Source organism: Colossoma macropomum, unplaced genomic scaffold (assembly GCF_904425465.1).
Source record: "Colossoma macropomum unplaced genomic scaffold, Colossoma_macropomum, whole genome shotgun sequence".
Classification (NCBI taxonomy): Eukaryota; Metazoa; Chordata; class Actinopteri; order Characiformes; family Serrasalmidae; genus Colossoma; species Colossoma macropomum.
In genome coordinates, this window is record NW_023494808.1 from 6,031,145 (window position 1) to 6,051,716 (window position 20,572).

General features: G+C 39.1%; 1 protein-coding gene across 1 annotated transcript; it reads left to right on the forward strand.

Moving 5' to 3' along the window:
* The first annotated feature begins 2,405 nt into the window (after positions 1–2,405).
* On the forward strand, positions 2,406–20,139 carry LOC118797779 (CMRF35-like molecule 8). Its single transcript, XM_036557040.1, has 8 exons — positions 2,406–2,615; positions 3,556–3,584; positions 7,644–7,755; positions 7,936–8,247; positions 8,612–8,935; positions 16,997–17,020; positions 17,861–17,925; positions 19,690–20,139. The coding sequence occupies exons 3-8, from the start codon at positions 7,716–7,718 to the stop codon at positions 20,137–20,139; spliced, it is 1,215 nt and encodes a 404-aa protein (XP_036412933.1). The 5' UTR covers positions 2,406–2,615; positions 3,556–3,584; positions 7,644–7,715.
* The last annotated feature ends 433 nt before the right edge of the window (positions 20,140–20,572 follow it).

The window sequence follows — 20,572 nt, forward strand, 5'->3', positions numbered from 1 at the left end:
CAACTTCAACAACAACATAAAAACAGACATTTTAACCCTGTCACATTTGAAACACATGCCAAAAAAGTTGAGATGTGACAATTTAACTTTGAACAACATGACATATTTGATTACAAGCATGTTTGCAGAGTAAAGGTGGATACAGGAAGAGTATCTATTTCCTTTTCTGCAATGATGGGTCAAGGATCATCACTTTGCCAAAAAATACAAGCAAAACAATCCTGCATTTTAAGAACAATGATCCTAAATGAGTGGTTGCAAATATTTTAGTTTTTTTTCCCACTCAATATAATCAAAAGATTAAGAAAATCCAAAGATTTCTCTGTGTAAAGGTCAAGGTCAAAAACCAAAACTGTGATCCCTCAGATAGCACTGTATTAAAAAACACAGCATGCTTTTATGATGGATATCATTACACGGGCTCAGGAATATTTTTGACAAACCACTCTCGATAAACATTGTTCATTGCTGCATCTACAAATGCAAGTCAAGACTGTACAATCCATGTGTTAACAATGTCAAGAAACACCACCGACTTCTCTGGGTTCAAAGTCATCTGAAATGGACTACACTGGAAATGTGTCTTTAGTCTAATGAGTCAACAGTACAGATTGTTTATAAAAATAATGGAAATTTTGTTCTCTGGGCCAAAGAATAAAAGGAACATCTATATTGTGACAAACATGAAGTTCAAAACCCAGGACCTGTCATTGTATGTGGGGCTGTATTAGTGCCCATGGCATGGGTAACATGCACATCTGTGAATGCTGAAAGATAATGTAGCATCCTGCTACTGGCTGGTGCTGGCACCAAGAGAATCTCAAGGTGTGGCTCGGAAGAAATGCTTTTGTTATGCACCTGCCCTCCATCAAAAGGACCTGTTGTTTTGATAATGTTGCTGTGTGTTAGTTTAAGTTGCGTATACATGTTGTTTGTGTCATCTGATCCTCTCAGCTCTTCTGCCAGCTCAAACGTCACTCTAGGGCTGAGCCAACACTGCCAGGCTGCCACACCACTACGCTGGCAGGTCCTCACCAGTGTCTCTTTCATACCCCACCAGGCTCAGCTGCTAGTTCTTGCCTTGTTGTTTCTTCTGCTGTCTCCACCCATCTTCACCAAGCTGCTTCTTTTTCTGCAGTCCTCAGCTGGGCTCAGTCCTTCCTGCCAGTGGCCTTTGAGTTAGTGGAAGTGCAACTCCTCTCCAGACCACTGGGGGGTGCCATCCCACCTCTGATGCTAATGAGGCTTCAGTGTAGATTAAGACACAGAATCAGCACTTTAAACAGCTGGGACAACAGGGCAGACCACCCACAATCACACAATGAGTGAAGGACCTGCTGTAAATGCGAGTAACAATTTACATTAAAGGTCACAAATTGATTTATAATTAAACAGTTAAAAGTAATTAAATAATTATTTCTTTTGTACGTTAGTCATTTTTTTATTTAGCATTAATGATTATTTAGTTATTATGTACTCAACTGATCATTTACTTTATTAGTTTATATCTTATTCACTCATTAACTGTGTACTAACTGCTGCTTATTACACTGCTAATAAACAGATTAGTTTGTTTATTCATATAAATAAGTAACATGATAACTAGCTAGTCAATATGAGTTAGTCTTATTAATTATCTGTTAAGTAAACTACCAATTTATAGTTAGTAATTAAGTACTAAGTTATGTGTGCACAAGGTTGAGGAAAAATTTAGTAGATTAGTTAATAAATAATTAAATTATAACTTCTCGCTACTTATTTATAAACAAAACACACATCATTTATTAGCAGTGTAATAAGCTGTAGTTTGTACACAGTTTCTGAGCAATAAAACTAATACTACTAAATTATTAACATAAATTAAACTATCGTTTAAAAGGTTAGTCAATAATAATGTTAATTGCTAAGTATATAATCGATTACTAAGTAAACACCCCCCACACACACACACACACTCTAAGCTGCTTATCATTCTGGGTGGTGAGGGGCGCTGGAGCCTATCCAAGCGATAACCAATATTTAATGAACACTAAATTAATGTGTGATTGATGAGTAGTAAATGGTTTATTATCAACATAATCTTTAATGTGTAATCCTTAATATAAAGTGTTATATGTTAGTGCTGCTGTAGAGTAAAACATTGGGGAGGCCATGATTCCACCATGAGCAGCCAGTAGTGGGTCACTACAGTATGTCTGGTAGGGTGACAAAGTCTTTCACAACACATTGCATGATTTTCTCCATCATCAACAACCACAGAGCAGAAAAAGGTTTTACAGAAACAACCACAGTGTGACGAGAGAGAGAGAGAGAGAGAGAGAGAGAGAGAGAGAGAGCAGAATGAGGCAATTCAGCTGGTTCAGGAGATAAGATTTAGTATGTCGTAAGTGACGGGAGGAGCTGTGAGGTTGAACGTCTCTTATGTTTTCTACAGAAAGAGGAACCTGGAGCAGGTCTGGAGGCAGAGACACACGAAATATGAATGTGACACACCCTGAGAATGAAATCACTCTTAGGAGAAAGAAAGAAAACAGTCAGATGTTCAACCATAACAGACTGAAGATCATCAGTGAAGCTGAAGATCCTCCTCATCTTCACGATCTTCCTAATCTCAGGTCAGATATTCTACCTCAAAATATACTACAGAAATGTTTTTTTTCCCCTAACAGGTCACAGTTTTTACTGTATTTATGAAATGTTGCTGTTGTTTAGATTCAGAGCTGAGAGAGTGAGATGATTCTGAGATGAGGGAGCTCTTATATATATATATATATATATATATATATATATACATATCAGGGTCTGTAATCAATTTTTTTTACACATGACAGCAACAAAGTCGACATTGATCAGACTTGCATCACATAACTGTTGATCCACCCCCAGGATTTTTATATATTTATAAATCAGCACTGAGTCTGTTTCTGCTTGTGTTTTAGCTTTATGGCATATTTAGAGTTTGTTCTAAACTGTTGAGGAGCAAATGAACCAGAATCATTATTCAGACTATAAGAGGTGGAAGGTTGAGCAGAGCTGTTCCTGAGGCTCAAAGGACTTGAAATGTTTTGTTGTACTTCATCATTTCCTTTAGGTGGTGGAGTTACTTCAGTTGTAGGCAGGCATCAGGATTTTACTAGTTTAAATCTAACACAGGCAGCTACAACAACCTGAGAGGACAGAAGCCAAACAGATGCATTCTGGATCATTTGAAAGGGTCTAATTGCACACAGGATGACCCACCAGAAGCAATTTTAATCAGAAAAACAACAAATATTTTGTAATAGTAGTATAAAACTCAAAAACCTATAAAATCTGACAAAAAAGTGATCATAATCATTCATTACAGATATCAAAGGACGTCTGAAAGTGTGAAATGGACACATCACAGTTTACTGAACAGTACACAGAAGTAAAGGTGAAGATTAAGAAAACTATTGTAGTGTTCTCATACAGACTCGGTTTACTGTACTGAATTCACTGTATAAGCACAGTGTAGGTAGATTTCATCATAGTCAAATATTTTCGGTATTCATGTGTGACACATCTTTATTGTAGGAGGATGATCCCATAGGCTGGTTACATCGGTGAGTAAGAGTAAGAGTAAGACTATAAGCCGCCCACCAACATTTACCCTTTATTTCTCTGTTAAACTTGGGCCCAATTTAATTTCTTATTTTTACCCCTACCCTTGTTTTCGAGTGTCTCCTTGCCCCTTGGAACTGAGTTATAAGGGGTAGTGGTTGAAATCTTCCCTCTGAAATGAGACCCTCAAATAAAAAGAGCATTATTTCACTAACAGCTACCAGCGCTGCTCTGTAGGTGACCCTGCCAGTCTGCAGTGACAGCAGAGGAGGGTAAAGTTCAGCTCCTCACTGCTGGGCTTTAGTTACATTCAGGACATCATATGCCTTCAAAGAGTGGGGATGTGAAAATGGTTCATTATCACCCACACCCTAATTCTTTGGTTGTATAAAGCTGAAGTCATTTTTTTTGCCAGCTTCTCTTTAAAATTTTCCCGTTCCACCTTAAATGGTGCAGCAGCTACATTCTGGTGCTTCAGGCTTCAGAACTCCTGGACTATTTAAGGTGGAACGGGAAAGTTAGCTAGCTAGCTACCGAGACATTAGCATACTGTTAGCGATTTTTTATGCTTGTTATGAAAAAAAGGATCATAATACATTGAAACCACATTAAACTAAGATAATACAATGGTTATCATCATTTTTTAACAGAGACAATTCTCTGTTATAATATCTTTGGTCTCTTGTTCAGCCATCTTGCCAGTTTTTCTTTTTTTCTCATATCACTCTGTTTGGAGTCTCTGCAAAACCTCTGTAACACTTCGCCCTACCCCTCTATCTCAACAAGAATCAGGACACCTTACCCCTAGATGAGAACGCACAAAACAGAGGGCTAAGGGCTGAGTTGTAGGGGCGAGGGGTGAAATGGGATTGGGCCTTGGTGTTTGGTTAGTGATGGTGGGAGGAGCTGTGAAGCTGGTTAGTGTTGTTGGTGGGAGGAGCTATGAAGTTGGTTAGTGATGCTGGAGGGAGGAGCTGTAAACTTGTTACTGTTGCTGGTGGGAGGAGCTGTGAAGCTGGTTAGTGATGTTGGTGGGAGGAGCTGTGAAGCTGGTTAGTGATGTTGGTGGGAGGAGCTGTGAAGCTGGTTGATGTTGATAGGAGGAGCTGGTTAATGATGTTGGTGGGAGGAGGTGTGAAGCTGGTTAGTGTGGTTGGTGGGAGCAGCTTTGAAGCTGGTTAGTGATGATGGTGGGAGGAGCTTTGAAGCTGGTTAGTGATGTTGGTGGGAGGAGCTGTGAAGCTGGTTAGTGTTGTTGTTGGGAGGAGCTGTGAAGCTGGTTAGTGATGGTGGGAGGAGCTGTGAAGCTGGTTAGTGATGATGGTGGGAGCAGCTGTGAAGCTGGTTAGTATGGTTGTTGGGAGGAGCTGTGAGGCTGGTTAGTGATGATGGTGGGAGGAGCTGTGAAGCTGGTTAGTGATGATGGTGGGAGCAGCTGTGAAGCTGGTTAGTGTTGTTGTTGGGAGGAGCTGGTTAGTGATTCTGGTGGGAGGAGCTGTGAAGCTGGTTGATGTTGGTGGGAGGAGCTGTGAAGCTGGTTAGTGATTCTGGTGGAAGGAGCTGTGAAGCTGGTTAGTGTTGTTGGGAGGAGCTGTGAAGCTTGTCAGTGATGTTGGTGGGAGGAGCTGTGGAGCTGGTTAGTGATGTTGATGGGAGGAGCTGGTTAGTGATTCTGGTGGGAGGAGCTGTGAAGCTGGTTGATGTTGGTGGGAGGAGCTGTGAAGCTGGTTAGTGATTCTGGTGGGAGGAGCTGTGAAGCTGGTTAGTGATGATCGTGGGAGGAGCTGTGAAGCTGGTTAGTGGTGATGGTGGGAGGAGCTGTGAAGCTGGTTAGTGATGATGGTGGGAGGAGCTATGAAGCTGGTTAGTGATGATCGTGGGAGGAGCTGTGAAGCTGGTTGATGTTGGTGGGAGGAGCTGTGAAGCTGGTTAGTGATGTTGGTGGGAGGAGCTGTGAAGCTGGTTAGTGATGGTGGTAGGAGGAGCTGTGAAGCTGGTTAGTGATGCTGGTGGGAGGAGCTGTGAAGCTGGTTAGTGATGCTGGTGGGAGGAGCTGTGAAGCTGGTTAGTGATTATGGTGGGAGGAGCTGTGAAGCTGGTTAGTGATGCTGGTGGGAGGAGCTGTGAAGCTGGTTAGTGATGATGGTGGGAGGAGCTGTGAAGCTGGTTAGTGATGCTGGCAGGAGGAGCTGTGAAGCTGGTTAGTGATGCTGGTGGGAGGAGCTGTGAAGCTGGTTAGTGATGCTGGTGGGAGGAGCTGTGAAGCTGGTTAGTGATTATGGTGGGAGGAGCTGTGAAGCTGGTTAGTGATGCTGGTGGGAGGAGCTGTGAAGCTGGTTAGTGTGGTTGGTGGGAGGAGCTGTGAAGCTGGTTAGTGATGGTGGTGGCAGGAGCTGTGAAGCTGGTTAGTGATGTTGTTGGGAGGATCTGTGAAGCTGGTTAGTGATGATGGTGGAAGGAGCTGTGAAGCTGGTTAGTGATGGTGGTGGGAGGAGCTGTGAAGCTGGTTAGTGATGATGGTGGGAGGAGCTGTGAAGCTGGTTAGTGATGATGGTGGAAGGAGCTGTGAAGCTGGTTAGTGATGGTGGTGGGAGGAGCTGTGAGGCTGGTTAGTGATGATGGTGGGAGGAGCTGTGAAGCTGGTTAGTGATGGTGGTGGGAGGAGCTGTGAGGCTGGTTAGTGATGATGGTGGGAGGAGCTGTGGAGCTGCTTAGTGATGCTGGTGGGAGGAGCTGTGAAGCTGGTTAGTGATGATGGTGGGAGGAGCTGTGAAGCTGGTTAGTGATGGTGGTGGGAGGAGCTGTGAAGCTGGTTAGTGATGGTGGTGGGAGGAGCTGTGAGGCTGGTTAGTGATGATGGTGGGAGGAGCTGTGAAGCTGGTTAGTGATGATGGTGGGAGGAGCTGTGAAGCTGGTTAGTGATGATGGTGGAAGGAGCTGTGAAGCTGGTTAGTGATGGTGGTGGGAGGAGCTGTGAGGCTGGTTAGTGATGATGGTGGGAGGAGCTGTGAAGCTGGTTAGTGATGATGGTGGGAGGAGCTGTGAAGCTGGTTAGTGTTGTTGGTGGAAGGAGCTGTGAAGCTGGTTGGTGTTGTTGGTGGGAGGAGCTGTGAAGCTGGTTAGTGATGTTGTTGGGAGGAGCTGTGAAGCTGGTTAGTGTTGTTGGTGGGAGGAGCTGTGAAGCTGGTTAGTGATGCTGGTGGGAGGAGCTGTGAAGCTGGTTAGTGATGATGGTGGGAGGAGCTGTGAAGCTGGTTAGTGATGATTGTGGGAGGAGCTGTGAAGCTGGTTAGTGATGATGGTGGGAGGAGCTGTGAAGCTGGTTAGTGATGATTGTGGGAGGAGCTGTGAAGCTGGTTAGTGATGATGGTGGGAGGAGCTGTGAAGCTGGTTAGTGATGATTGTGGGAGGAGCTGTGAAGCTGGTTAGTGATGTTGTTGGGAGGAGCTGTGAAGCTGGTTAGTGATGATGGTGGAAGGAGCTGTGAAGCTGGTTAGTGATGGTGGTGGGAGGAGCTGTGAGGCTGGTTAGTGATGATGGTGGGAGGAGCTGTGAGGCTGGTTAGTGATGTTGTTGGGAGGAGCTGTGAAGCTGGTTAGTGATGATGGTGGAAGGAGCTGTGAAGCTGGTTAGTGATGGTGGTGGGAGGAGCTGTGAGGCTGGTTAGTGATGATGGTGGGAGGAGCTGTGAGGCTGGTTAGTGATGATGGTGGGAGGAGCTGTGAAGCTGGTTAGTGTTGTTGGTGGTAGGAGCTGTGAAGCTGGTTAGTGATGTTGTTGGGAGGAGCTGTGAAGCTGGTTGATGCTGATAGGAGGAGCTGGTTAATGATTTTGGTGGGAGGAGCTGTGAAGCTGGTTAGTGATGATGGTGGGAGGAGCTGTGAAGCTGGTTAGTGATGATGGTGGGAGGAGCTGTGAAGCTCGTTAGTGTTGTTGGTGGGAGGAGCTGTGAAGCTGAGTATCAGATACATTTTAAAGAAACAGGAAACCAGCCACAGACACAAATACATATAATAAGTGTTTTCGTGTCACACTGAAAGGAGCCGTTTCCCTATGAACAGTACAGGACTGACCTTGGAGAACGGTGGACTGGAGTTTATATGAACATCACTGAGACTGAAGTTTAGACCAGAATGAAGATTCTCCTCATCTTCATCCTCCACCTGATCTCAGGTCAGATTCACTGCTTCAGAATAAAGTAGAAACAACAGACTGCTAAACTACAGAACAGAAACTATTACAGGTCATATTGATCAGAGTTAGATTCAGATTTTACATGATGGATGAGGAGCTGTGTGTAGTTGTTCTTAATAAGATCAGAGAGGTCAGTGAAATGTTGAATGTCATTGACAGGTGGAGCGGCCGGTATTGATGTGATCGGCTTTCCAGGAGGAAGAGTTACAATCTCCTGTAACTACGATGACTATGGAAGGGCAAAGACACATATATGCAAAATGAAAACACAAACTGAGTGTGAATATATTACAGTTATTAAGTATGAACAGTGTAACACATGGATTCAGAAAGACAGATTTGATATAATTAATGACTGTTCCAGAGCCCTCACAGTGACCATCAGACAGCTGAGCTCAGAGGATGCTGGAACATATCAGTGTGGAGAGGTTGGGAGGTGGAGTCATCAGTTTAACCTCCAAGTGATCAGAGGTGAGAACCTTTAGACTCTGTTTGTTTATAAGGAACTACCACTTAAAATTAATACATTTAACATTTAAAATGTTTAGTCATTATTCCAAACTGAGCTGTTGCTTAAATACTAGAGAAATTGTGAAATATATTTAAGGGAAAAACAACAGCTTTAATTAAATGATTTGAGTCAATAAATTTCAGTAGACATACACAACCATGGTTTTGTCATTTTTGGAGGAGTGAATTTGCTATCAAAACCAGTTATTTTACCAAATTAACATTCACATACTGTACATAATTCTTTGTTTTTCCTTTCTGCAGTCATGATTTTGAAGAGCTGACAAAACAAATAAGTACATTTATTACTTTATATGATTAACAGATCCATGTTGTTTGGGACCAAGGACTGTGTTTGGTCATCTGGGAGAGACTTTCACCATCAGCTGTTCATATCCAGAGCAGTTTGAGAGACACAGCAAGTACTTCTACAAACTTGATGGTCATCGTATTCCTACAATGATCGACACCACAGAGACTCAGAGAGGCAGATTCTCCATCTCTGATGACAGAAGCTCTAAAGTTGTCAGTGTGAGAATCAGTGATGTGAGAGAAGATGATGGAGGAGTTTATTACTGTGCAGTGTTGAGTGGAGGAGACTCAGTCAGTTATTACTCCCTCTACACAGAGACTCAGCTACAGGTCACTGGTGAGATTCTTTATTCTATTATCACTGTTTGAATCGGAAGAGCTGCAAAGAAACAGTTGCTCTACATACAATGTACTAATTTATTTACTCTTCCTTAAAACTTAAAAAGAAACTGTCTGTTTCATTTTGAATTTTGTTGTGAGAAATAGCTTTATATTGTGGCGCGTTGGGTTCTCATAAGAAGCATAGACAAGTTAAAGTTTGTACCAATAACGCATATTTTGAACCTGAGCAGCACAAGAACGTAAATACGCTTTCAGCCTCAGCTCAGGTCCCTTACTGCAAGCTTACCCTCTCTGCGCAGTTCACACACACAGCCTAGGCGGTTCCTAGCCCCACCCTCCAGGATAAGAGTCCCAATGAAACGATTGCTATGGAACACACAACCTAAAACCAATGTGTTAAAACATCTGTTGAAGTAAATAGAACCAGCCATGCTCTGACGCCACAATTATGAACTAAAAGGCTATTTATCATCAGCGTCAAGTCCTGTGGTGTATCAGGCACAAAGAAAACTTCGTTTAAGAGCTTTTTTCTATCACTCTTGGCTCAACACCTTTTTGTTTGCTCTGTTTAAGGTATTATATGAGTTTGTTAGCATGGGATACTAATATATGTTTTTTTAAATGTCTTGTCCTACTGGCCTGAAATCATAAAATTAGACCTAGATTAATTTTGACATGTTAAAAGAAAATTGGCAAAGCATTGTCAGGGTAAATGCTAAATGCTAATGATGACTTTATATGATAGAAAATTGAAAATAAATCAAAATATTAGTACTCACTGTTGTAAAGATAGATAGATAGATAGATAGATAGATAGATGGATAGATAGATAATCACTTTATCAATCCCATAGGGAAATTCTTCTATTGCAGCCGTACAAAGTTCAGTAAAGAGCAAAACAAGAGCAAAATGAACAGGAGCAAAGCATCATCATACACTATATACAGATATATTAATAAAAGTAGAGAGAAATAATACAATAAAATAAAATATACTAAAACAATAACAATAAAATAATGTGCAGTACAAAAATACAAAGTAGTTGCATGAATACTATGCAGGAGACAATGCGGTGGTGCCTGTCCCTCCAGAGAATGAGCTACTGACTATGGACAGTAGCAATAAATGTTAATAGTTGTACAGTTTACATTTAACAATTTGACATTTATGGATTCATAAACAAAGTGACAGTGCAATATGAGATATGATAAACAAAATAAACGAATGGCTCAGTATACAGTAACATCCCGGCACAGCGATGAGGTGTTGTACACTGCGATCACTGTTGGTACAAACGATCTCCTGTACCGTTCCTTGCTACAGCGGAGCTGAATGAGCTCTGCTGTCTGACGAGTAGGTAATAGAGGGGTTGTGATGTACTGTTCAGGCTAGCAGTGAGTTTATTAAGTGACTTCCTTTCAACCACCATCTCAAAACCATGCAATAAGCATCCCAAGACAGAGCCAGCCTTCTTCATCAGTTTGTTGAGCTTTTTTGCAACTCCCTCTCTGATGCTGCCTCCCCAGCAGACTGCTGCAAAGAAGACAGCACCCGCAATAACAGACTGGTAGATCGCCAATGTCTTGGTGCACATATTAAATGACCTGAGCCTTCTCAGAAAGTAGAGGCTGCTCATGCCCTTCCTGTACACGGCCTCTGTGTATTTCAATGTGTTTCAACAGAGAAACATTCAACTTGAGTGAGAGAAACACTAACTCAAAGGATTATATATATTCTTGTCAAATTGCATACCTTTTCATTAATATGTCATTCACATCATCAATAATGTTACACATGTAGGGGAATGTAGCATTAGGAGTCTTGCCTAAGGACTCTTTTAATATAGAGTGCTTGGATAGACGGGGAATCAAACCTCAGTCTGCTGCATCTGAAGCACTAGGCTTTCGTCAGAGATTTCCTCATCTTTCTATACTGTTACTCAGCTGTAGCCTCAAACTACCCATGTTGTGCCAAAATATCTGTTAGAATTAACTAGTTTTGAACTTTTGAACAGTCAAGTTTACTTATATAGTGCTTTTTACAACAGGCTTTGTCACAAAGCAGCTTTACAGAGAATCTGAGTCCGAGCCCTAACAAGTGTAGTTAAGGGTAACAGAGGCAAGAAAATCTCCAAGAGCAAGAGAAAGAAGCCTTGAGAGGAACCAAAACTCAAAAGAGGAAACTATTCTCCTCTGGTCGACACCAGATAGAAAACAATAACATATGAGCTCTATGAATAAAGGAAGAGAGCAAAGTGTGACTCAGTTACATTACACAAAAAAAAAAGCCTGTCATTGGACAAAAGTAGATTAACCAATGATAGCCAATAACTACTCTTAGAGGCCTATTAGAGAAACTAATTACAAATAATTTTTTGGAAAACAGTGATTCTATTCAGAGCGTATCACAGTAAAAATGAGAGTTAAATCCATGAACATCAATAACGACTGTTAGAAGCCTATGATGATGATCTGTCAGCAAGAATATGTGAAGAGCTTAGTGTGTTGTGAGGCAGGTGACAATGTCTGTAACTAGTTCTAGTTTGAGTCCGTGCAGTTTCATCAGGAGCGGTTCGTTAAAAGCCGTGGTCTATAGATCATTTTCACCCAACTATTTCAGCCATAATCTCAAAAAACAGAGGTCACATAAATTAACAAACATCATTGACAGTTTATATTTAAAGATATATGTTAAAAGATAAGTCATGTAATTATCATCAGACATAGCAATTACATTTGACAACGTCAGTCTATGCCATATGCACGGTTTTACAATCTTTTACTATTATCAACAACTGTCATATGTACATATGTAGTATTGCAACCAGTGAATACTTGGAATATCCTTTTATAGATATTACGCATTCATTACATCATTTTCTACGAATGTTACTAGACGTGACTTACCTCATTAAACTTCCTCGTAGCCAATTCTCTCATGTTTTGCAGGCTGGAAATGTGAGTCATTAGCACTCAGATTGCAACAGTCCTAGTCAAACCGTCCAGGAAGCTGTTTACTCATATGGAAAATATTAGTTCAAAGTAACCATATCAGATTAACCATAATTAAGCTGGCAGAAGGACTCCACCCTACAGGAGGGGAAGGCTTTAAATCAATCACACAGTGTGTCCTTGTTATAGTTAAAATAAGATTTACCTATTCTTTATGCTGTATACTGTTTCCTTTTACAGACACAAGATTAGTCAGTCATTTTTCTATAGTCAAAGTAAAGCAACCCTATTCAACCTCACTAATCTTCAGCAACGAAAACAAACACATCTCAACAATTCAGCATACCCAGTAGCTGTTCTTTTTAGGTTATGTAGTATCATAACCTTCATATCGTATAAAATTATAAAATTTTAATCTGGTTTTAGAAAATCTTGCTCTACTGATGTTTAAGTAATTTTATTAAGAGCAAAATAGATAAAGGGAACCTGTGTGGTATGCTAATCCTGAATCTGCAGAAAACTTTTGATACTGTTGACCACAATATTTTGCTACACGGTTTAATGATCTTGCTGTCAAATGGGTTGCTTTATATTTGAAAGGATGGAAACAACAGGTGGCATTGCCTAGATATATGAGTTGTGGGGTCCCTCAAGGAAGCATTTTAGGGCCACTGTTTTTTCCTTTTGAAATCAATATGCTCACGTGAACTTTTTCTGTAGACGGATGATTCTGCAATTTCAATTTCCCATAAAGGCAAGAGTATCATAGAACATATATTCAGTGAAGAACTTACAAAAGTTAGCAGGTGGATGTCTGAGGAGAGGGTGTCACTTCATTTGGGGGAAACAGAAGGATAAAATTACAAAAATCCTTAGGTTGCAATGTAGTTGTTGGGGATACTATTTTAGATGTTAAGAATTCAGTTAATTATTTAGGACGTATATCAGCCAGTTATATGCTGGGGGGATGTCAGGCAGATAAGGTTTTGACTACGGTTAATCAAATTATTCATTTTCTCACCAGAATTTAAACATTTTTGGACAGGAAAAAAATGGTTACCTTTGTGGGAGTTTTGGTTCAGCCTTATTTTGATTATGCTTGTCTTTTGTGGTATGATGGTATTCCCAAGTACATTAAAAATAGGCTACAAACCTCTCAAAACAAATTAGTGAGGGATATTTTAAACCTTCCTAAGAGAACTCTACTGGCATCTTCTCATTGGCCTTGCTCCCTCTGGGTGGGTAGAATGCCCCTGATCACTCAGCACAATGCTAAATAGCATAGGTGTCTGTAAGCTGACATAACAGAACTGGTGATTGGCGCCTTCCTCCAAGTGCGTTCAGCTGTCTAATGATGTTGCATTAGCAGTTGTTTGCAAAGATTCCATATGCTGTTTTTACCAGCTTTTACTATTATCAACAACTGTCATATGTAATACTGTAAACAGTGAATATTTAGAATACTCTTTTATAGATATTACGTATTTATTACATCATACTTATGTTGTTTAGACTGAATCACTTCATTAAACTACCTCATAGCCAGTTCACTCATGTTTTACACAATGGAAATGTGAGTCATGAGCACAAAATTGGCATCACTGCCAGTCAAACTGTTCAGGAAGCTGTTTATTAATATGGGAAATATTAGTTCAAAGTAACCATATCAGATTAACTATAACTAAGCTGGCAAAAAACTCCTCTTATGGAAGAGTAGAACCTCAAATCAATCACAGTGTGTCCTTGATACAGTTAAGATAAGATTTACCTAATCTTAATACTCAACAGATAAAAGGCACATTAATGACCTTATTTCTAATAAACAGCTCATCGGTTACCTTTTACAGACACATGATTATTCAGTGTCATTTTTTATAGGCCAAGTAAAGCAACTCTATTTAGTATAAATAATCTTCAGCCACTTAAACAAACGCAACTCAACAATTATATTTGTCTATACGGTTGTAATAAGAAGCACACAGCACAATTCATTCTCCAGCATACCCAGTAGCTGTTCTTTTAAGGTTATGTAGTATTGTGCTGGGATGACGTAAAAAAGGCTGTGTTACTGTTGCTGTTTTGCTTACCTCCAACGCAGCATCTGCTTATGTATTGTTTCTTCGTGCACCTCACAAAGTAAAGCAACCACTTTTTACCTTATCTGAACACTATATGACAGACACATGACTTATGAAGGACCTCTTTTAAGGGGAATTCCACTGCTTTTTCAAAATGTTTATAAAACTAAATCAATAAGATGTAAACAGTCATTCAGAGTAGTTTGGCATGAAGTGAGAAACTAATGGAGTTAGAATTGTTCAGAGTGGTGGTGATAGGAACCAGACGTCCACCTCTAAAAGCTCCATCACAGAAAGTTATAACTACACTGCCTGATGTCTGAGACATTGTTTTATGATAGTTTTGAGAAGGTTTTGATCTAAAACATATATATATATTTTTAACCATTCATGGTAAAAAAAAGGTACATTCAGGGTCCTAAAAAACAAAAAAGTCCCTAAAAAAACTTACTGATTTCAGATTTACTACTATTTTACCACCATTAACGTTCCATTAGAGTCTTTAATTTTCTCTACAATTAGCGATTACATCACACCACCCTGCAAGACTCTGTTTACATCTTAACCACTGAATTATTCAGAAATCCTGACAAGTTAGTGGAATTCCTGTTTAATCTGTTTTAACACTCTCTGCTAGACACATGACTCATAAATGACATTACTCCTATAATTAAAGTAAAGCAAGTCCTCTTGGACCTGACATCATCATTAATGACATCTTTTGAAGTTAAAGCTTACTAATATTGCAGGTATGTGATAATTCATCTCCTCAATTCAGCATCTCCCATTTCGATCATGGCAAGATTTGTTGGTTCTTGGAAGATTTATTGCTTAACAGTTCTTGTGAGGGTGTTAGCATGTAGCTCAGTTTTAAATAAGATCAAGTGACAATACAATACATGACGTTGATAAATATCTTTCAGTGAGATTATATACAAATTTGTTTAGCCATTAACATCACCAGTACACACTTTGTGCCACATAGAAGGCAATTAAACTGGCAATTAAAGTTTGAGTTGAACTATATAATGAGATCTGTTCAATTAGAAATGTATGTTTTCTCTTTTAATAAAACAAACTGTACTTGCTGCAGAGGTAATGACCCCATGCATTATGCAAACTATAAATTTGTCAGTTCAGTATGGATATTTTTCAAATCAGTTCAAGGTTGCAAGGGTGATTCCTTTTTATAAATAGGGTAGTAAATTAAATGAACGAAACTATAGACCTGTATATATTTTGACTACCTAATCAAAGATAATCTTTGAACAAATTCATTTTATTTGACTGATCAAAATCTTATATATTATTTTAAATTTGGTTTTAGAAAATCTCACTGATACGTGTTTACTGTATTTAACTGATTTTATTAGGAGCTCGGGGTTCCCCAAGGAAGCATTTTAGGGCCACTGTTTTTCGTTTTAAAATCAATATGCTCATGTGAACTTCTTCTGTAAGCAGATGATTCTGCAATTTCATTTTCCCATAAAAGACACTTACGGATGTTAGTAGGTCGATGTCTGAGAACAGGTTGTCACTTCATTCGGGGAAAACAGAATCTATTCTAAGATAAAATGACAAAAATCTTAGGTTTTAAGGTAGTTGTTGTGGATATTGTACTAGAAGCTAAGAAGTCAGTTAATTATTTAGGATATATGTTGTACAGTTATATGTCGGAGGTTGGGGGAGGGGGTTGTCAGGCAGATACGTTTTTGACAAAAATTTCTTTTCTCACCAGAATTTTCAAGTTTTTGGATAGAAAAACAACAGTTACCTTGGTGGGAGTTTTGGTTCAGCCTTTTTATTTTATTTTTTTTGATCATGTTTGTCATTCCTGGTATGATGGTATTTGTAAATACAATAAAAATAGGTTTAAACCCTTTTAAAACAAATTAGTGAGGGATATTTTACACCTTTCTAAGAGAACTCACCTGGAACACTCTCATTATGAAATACTCGGATAGTTAAACGTTCAGGAGAGAGTCGCCTTGATAGAGTTATGTAATGTATACAAGATTGAACATGGTGCTGTTCCTCAGTATCTTACAAATGATTTTACTCAGGTGAAGGATGTTTACAGTTATTCTACCAGAACAAAGTCCACAGGTTTTTTCAAAATAAAGTGGGTAGGGACACATTTAGGTAAGCAGCAGCACCCTTGTGGATCTGGATGCCACTAAGTCTTAAAATGTTTGATAGCTTGCAACAATGGAAATATGTCTTCAGACTTTTTTGTGTTCCCCCTGACTGTTTCTGTTTTTAAATATATGCACTGCCTCTTTTGGAGTGTATTGTGAATAGTTTGTTTGAAATGATCTCAATCAGTCAATCAATCTGTGAGGATGAATCAGACCCAAGGAGAGTTGGCTGTTGGTTAAATTATTTAATAGAGGAACAAACCAGGAACGAAATCCAGAAACAGGCTAAAGTCAAACAAAGGTCAAAGGTATTAAACACAGGCGAATAGGAATATACAAGTGAGACATAGACAAGGTCAAAAAGGCAGGCAAAAAGCTCTGAACATGATCAAGTCCAAAGGGTCTGGCAGAAGTCGTAAATGAGAAAATCACAAACTAGGAAAACCAGTGAAAAACAACTGACTTGGTAATGAACAGCAAGCTGAAACAGTACTTCGCAAAGAACCTCATCTACAAGAACACATAAAAGTCACAAAATGGGTGAATTATTTTACTCTAGTCACATTTACAATTGTGTAATTACTGAACTGACCATTCAGATGAGGCAGATACATCAGTCATTCGAATTTCCAATCCCTTCTTAGCAAAAGAAGACATTATAGCAAGTTATAATTTCTAATGATAAGTTATGGATTCCCTTATGACAAGTTTATAACATGATTATGCACTGTCTATGACTGCATCTTAAAGGAAAGATAATGATGTGTGAGCTTTGCTACTTTAGTTTACAGTGGACCTTAACATGATTTATGTTTTTACTGTTTGAATGTTTGTCGACATGCATACACTACTGGACACAATGAACTCCATCATCACCGTGATCAAAAAGAGAAATCCACCACAGGGACACCAGGTAGGACAACAGATAAAGGCCAGTCTGATAAGATACTTCCACTGTTTGCTTTAATGTGTATCTGTATTGTTTATATCTGTATATTTGAATTTTTTTTTCATTTTCGTCATATTGTCTTTCTTTCTTTCTTTCTTTCATTCATTCAATCATTCATTCATTCTAACATTGTTAAAAGGAAACCCGCTCATTGTCCTGTCCATATTCTTTTTCACAGAATATTTAGGTTCTATTTGAGCTGAATTATTTTTAACTGTGGAGATGCTGTAGTTTGAGTGATTGCCAACAAGATCTGTCAATTAATTCCTGTACGAATCTGCAATGTTCATAAGTTTGAGAAGTCTAGTTCTGTTGTGAATTACCTTCTGCAATTGGCTGAACCGAGAGCTTGCTCAGTAATAGTAGTTCTGTTCAAATCAACGGTGTTGCAGTAATATAATAAATTGTGGTAATAGACAATGGCACTTCTATGTTTTAGCCACTAGGAGACAAGGCTAACCACTAAAACAGCTATTTATGGCTATATAGACTTGGAATATATTTGAGTAACCAAACTTTAAGAAATGTGTCAGACTTCACTGAATGTGATGGAACACTAAGAGGTTTTAAAGCACAGCATCCCTGGAGACTCTCACCGGCAGGTTTAGACGCTGTCTTTGAGCAGGGAAATCACCACACAACACAGAGGCCTCCTAGATTTGAATTTGAAAACGTTTGCTATTAAACAGTCATCTTAAGAATCCATTAGTAATTTCAATTAGGATTTGTATTTGTCATTGTTTTGTCTATGGGAATATGTGCTGTGATCAATCCCTGTATTTTCTGTCTGTTGTGTATCTCCAGATTCCACTAATACCATCATTGTGTGTGTCTGTGTGGCTCTGCTGCTGCTGCTGATTGGAGGATTAGTACTGATGTTTCGCAGATGCATCAAGGCAAAAGGTTCCATTCATTCAAACACAAACATCAATGCAACTTGATGTGGATTAAGTTAATTATGTGTACATTTTTAAATGTATAACTGTATTTTGCCACATTTTTGGGGCATTACCCTGCATTGACTTGACCTATAATATTATATTCTATTATAGAACAGTGAATTTGCCACCACACAAATATAAACTCCATTACATGACATAAAAACTACATCCAATCTACCCTGATAGTCTGAGCTATATAAATATCATTGGTAAATAATAAGACTCTAAATGTAGGTGTTTTGACAAAAACTGAGTTGTGTTTAATTAGATTGAATGACATTATGGTCAATTTTCAGTGAATCTTAACAATAGTTGTTATGAAAGACTGCATTTCATTGTTGCTGGAGAACGGATAGGTTAATTGACCCTTTCCAAAACCTCCATTTCTTACTGATGCAACAAGCTTTTGTGCCCAACATGTCAATTATGATGTTTTCACCTACAATGGTAGATTCTTACGCTGGCAAATTTTACCAAGATTGATGCAAAACTATCTCAAGTATGCATTTGAATATCATGTGTCTCAGGACTGGAGATATTACCCTGCCAAGGCAGCGTAATAGTGCTAGCAGCAAAACAATGTGTAAAGACTGTGACAGAAGCCTCACTGACTGTAGTTGAGAGAAATATTGTTGTGCTTGAGCCTAGTATTAGCTATGACTGGGAAATTGGTATTTGGAGCACGGAGTTAGAAAATTACATCAATCAATCAAACAACCTTTATTTAAACTCGGAATACATTAAAGTAGATCCTTATTTACAATGTAGCCGAGCGAATAAAGAAATCAGAGATTGAGAGGTTGGATAGTGAAAACATATCAACTACTAAAAAAGTAATAATAATCGTAGTAGTAAATTTAGTAGTAAAAAAAAGTACACAATAAACCATCAAAATTACAACAGTGTAGTAACGTAATAAATAACATATCACATAAAGATAAAATAAATAAAACATGTAATTGATGAAACAAATGAAGAGAAGATGGAAAACATGAATTGTACGTACTTGTTAACAGTAAAGAAATTTGGAAAGTAAAGATTTGGAAAATCTTTAAGACGGCTTGAAAAATGACATGTACATATAGACCCAATCACTGATCAATATATATTATTCTTTATAATCAGTTTATGGGCATTTTATTCCTGTTGATATTTTTACACTTGGTTTTTATCTAATGGCATGACTTTGTCTTTGCGTAGGCTCCGCCTCTTCATCAAACAGCAAAGAGAAAATAAGCGATTCAGAAGTGAGTGCCTGAATGTGTGTGTGTGTGTGTGTGTGTAGTAGCGTCTCTGGGCTAAATACAAATATCGCTGAATTAACCTCTACCTCACCTCTGCTTGCCAGTTTCACATGGCACAGTCCAGTTTTTAATTCTTTCCCACCACAGTGTGGGTCATGGGCCTAATTTAGCCAGTAAAGACTTCTGATTTGGCCTGTTACTTGTCTTATTATTTGTATTGTTTTGTGTAATTTTGCCACTGGCCCAACACAAACACTGCACAAAAGGTTTGGGCTCATCTGACCTAATTCCAGTGCTACAATCATTACATCCAGTGCAGCAGTTATAAATTATAAGATCATTTATCTTGCATCATTGAATACTTCAGTAGAAAATCGTATTAATATTTTTTTCTTCTAATTGCAATGAGACTTGTGTGTTTCCTTTAATAGCTGTTCTCTCTCTTCAGATTTCTCCTGCTGTGTGCGACTATGAAGAGATTAAGGATAGGAAACCACAATCAGACTCCAAATCTACTCCACGTTATGCTGCTGTCCAACCACCTACAATTTCCTCTGATCCCCTAAACTCTGTATATGCCACTGCCCGACACCCCACAGTGCCATCTGATCCCCCAAACCCTGTGTATGCTACAGCACAGTTACCCACAATTCCCTCTGATCCCCTAAACTCTGTATATGCCACTGCCCAACACCCCACAGTGCCATCTGATCCCCCAAACCTTGTGTATGCTACAGCACAGTTACCCACAATTCCCTCTGATCCCCTAAACTCTGTATATGCCACTGCCCAACACCCCACAGTGCCATCTGATCCCCCAAACCTTGTGTATGCTACAGTAGAGTTACCCACAATGCCCTCTGATCCCCCAAACCCTGTGTATGCTACAGTACAGTAACCCACAAACCCCTCTGATCCTCCGAACACAGTTTATGCTACTGCATAGGTATCCACAATACCTTCTGATCCTATTGATGATGTCAGCAGGATGAAAAGCTAAAAGATGCCATCTACAGCCTGAATCTATTGTCTGAATATGTCATCTGTAGCCTGTAGTGAAGATGGAGTCATTTCTAATTGACTTTTTTGATATGTTTATGGTACTGACATCACCAAGTGTATTATATAGAGCTTTTTTTTTGCTTGATCTGTGTAACTTTAGCAATGTTATCTTGAACTGTAGCAAATGCTGACTTGGGAAGAAAAAGTTTTTAATTCAGTGGTGATTTTCAAATTTCTGAGGCATTATTAAAAAATAATTCAGTTATGTAAGATTTAAGGCTTCATCTGAACTTTTACTGCTTCTAAATATAATGCTGGTAAAAGTGTAG

Coding starts and splice junctions, on each gene's coding strand:
- LOC118797779 (XM_036557040.1), top strand. CDS start 7,716: ATGAAGATTCTCCTCATCTTCATCCTCCACCTGATCTCAG. Junction 17,021..17,860: donor ATCCACCACAGGGACACCAG/GTAGGACAACAG, acceptor GTGTATCTCCAG/ATTCCACTAATACCATCATT. Junction 17,926..19,689: donor TGCTGCTGATTGGAGGATTA/GTACTGATGTTT, acceptor CTCTCTCTTCAG/ATTTCTCCTGCTGTGTGCGA.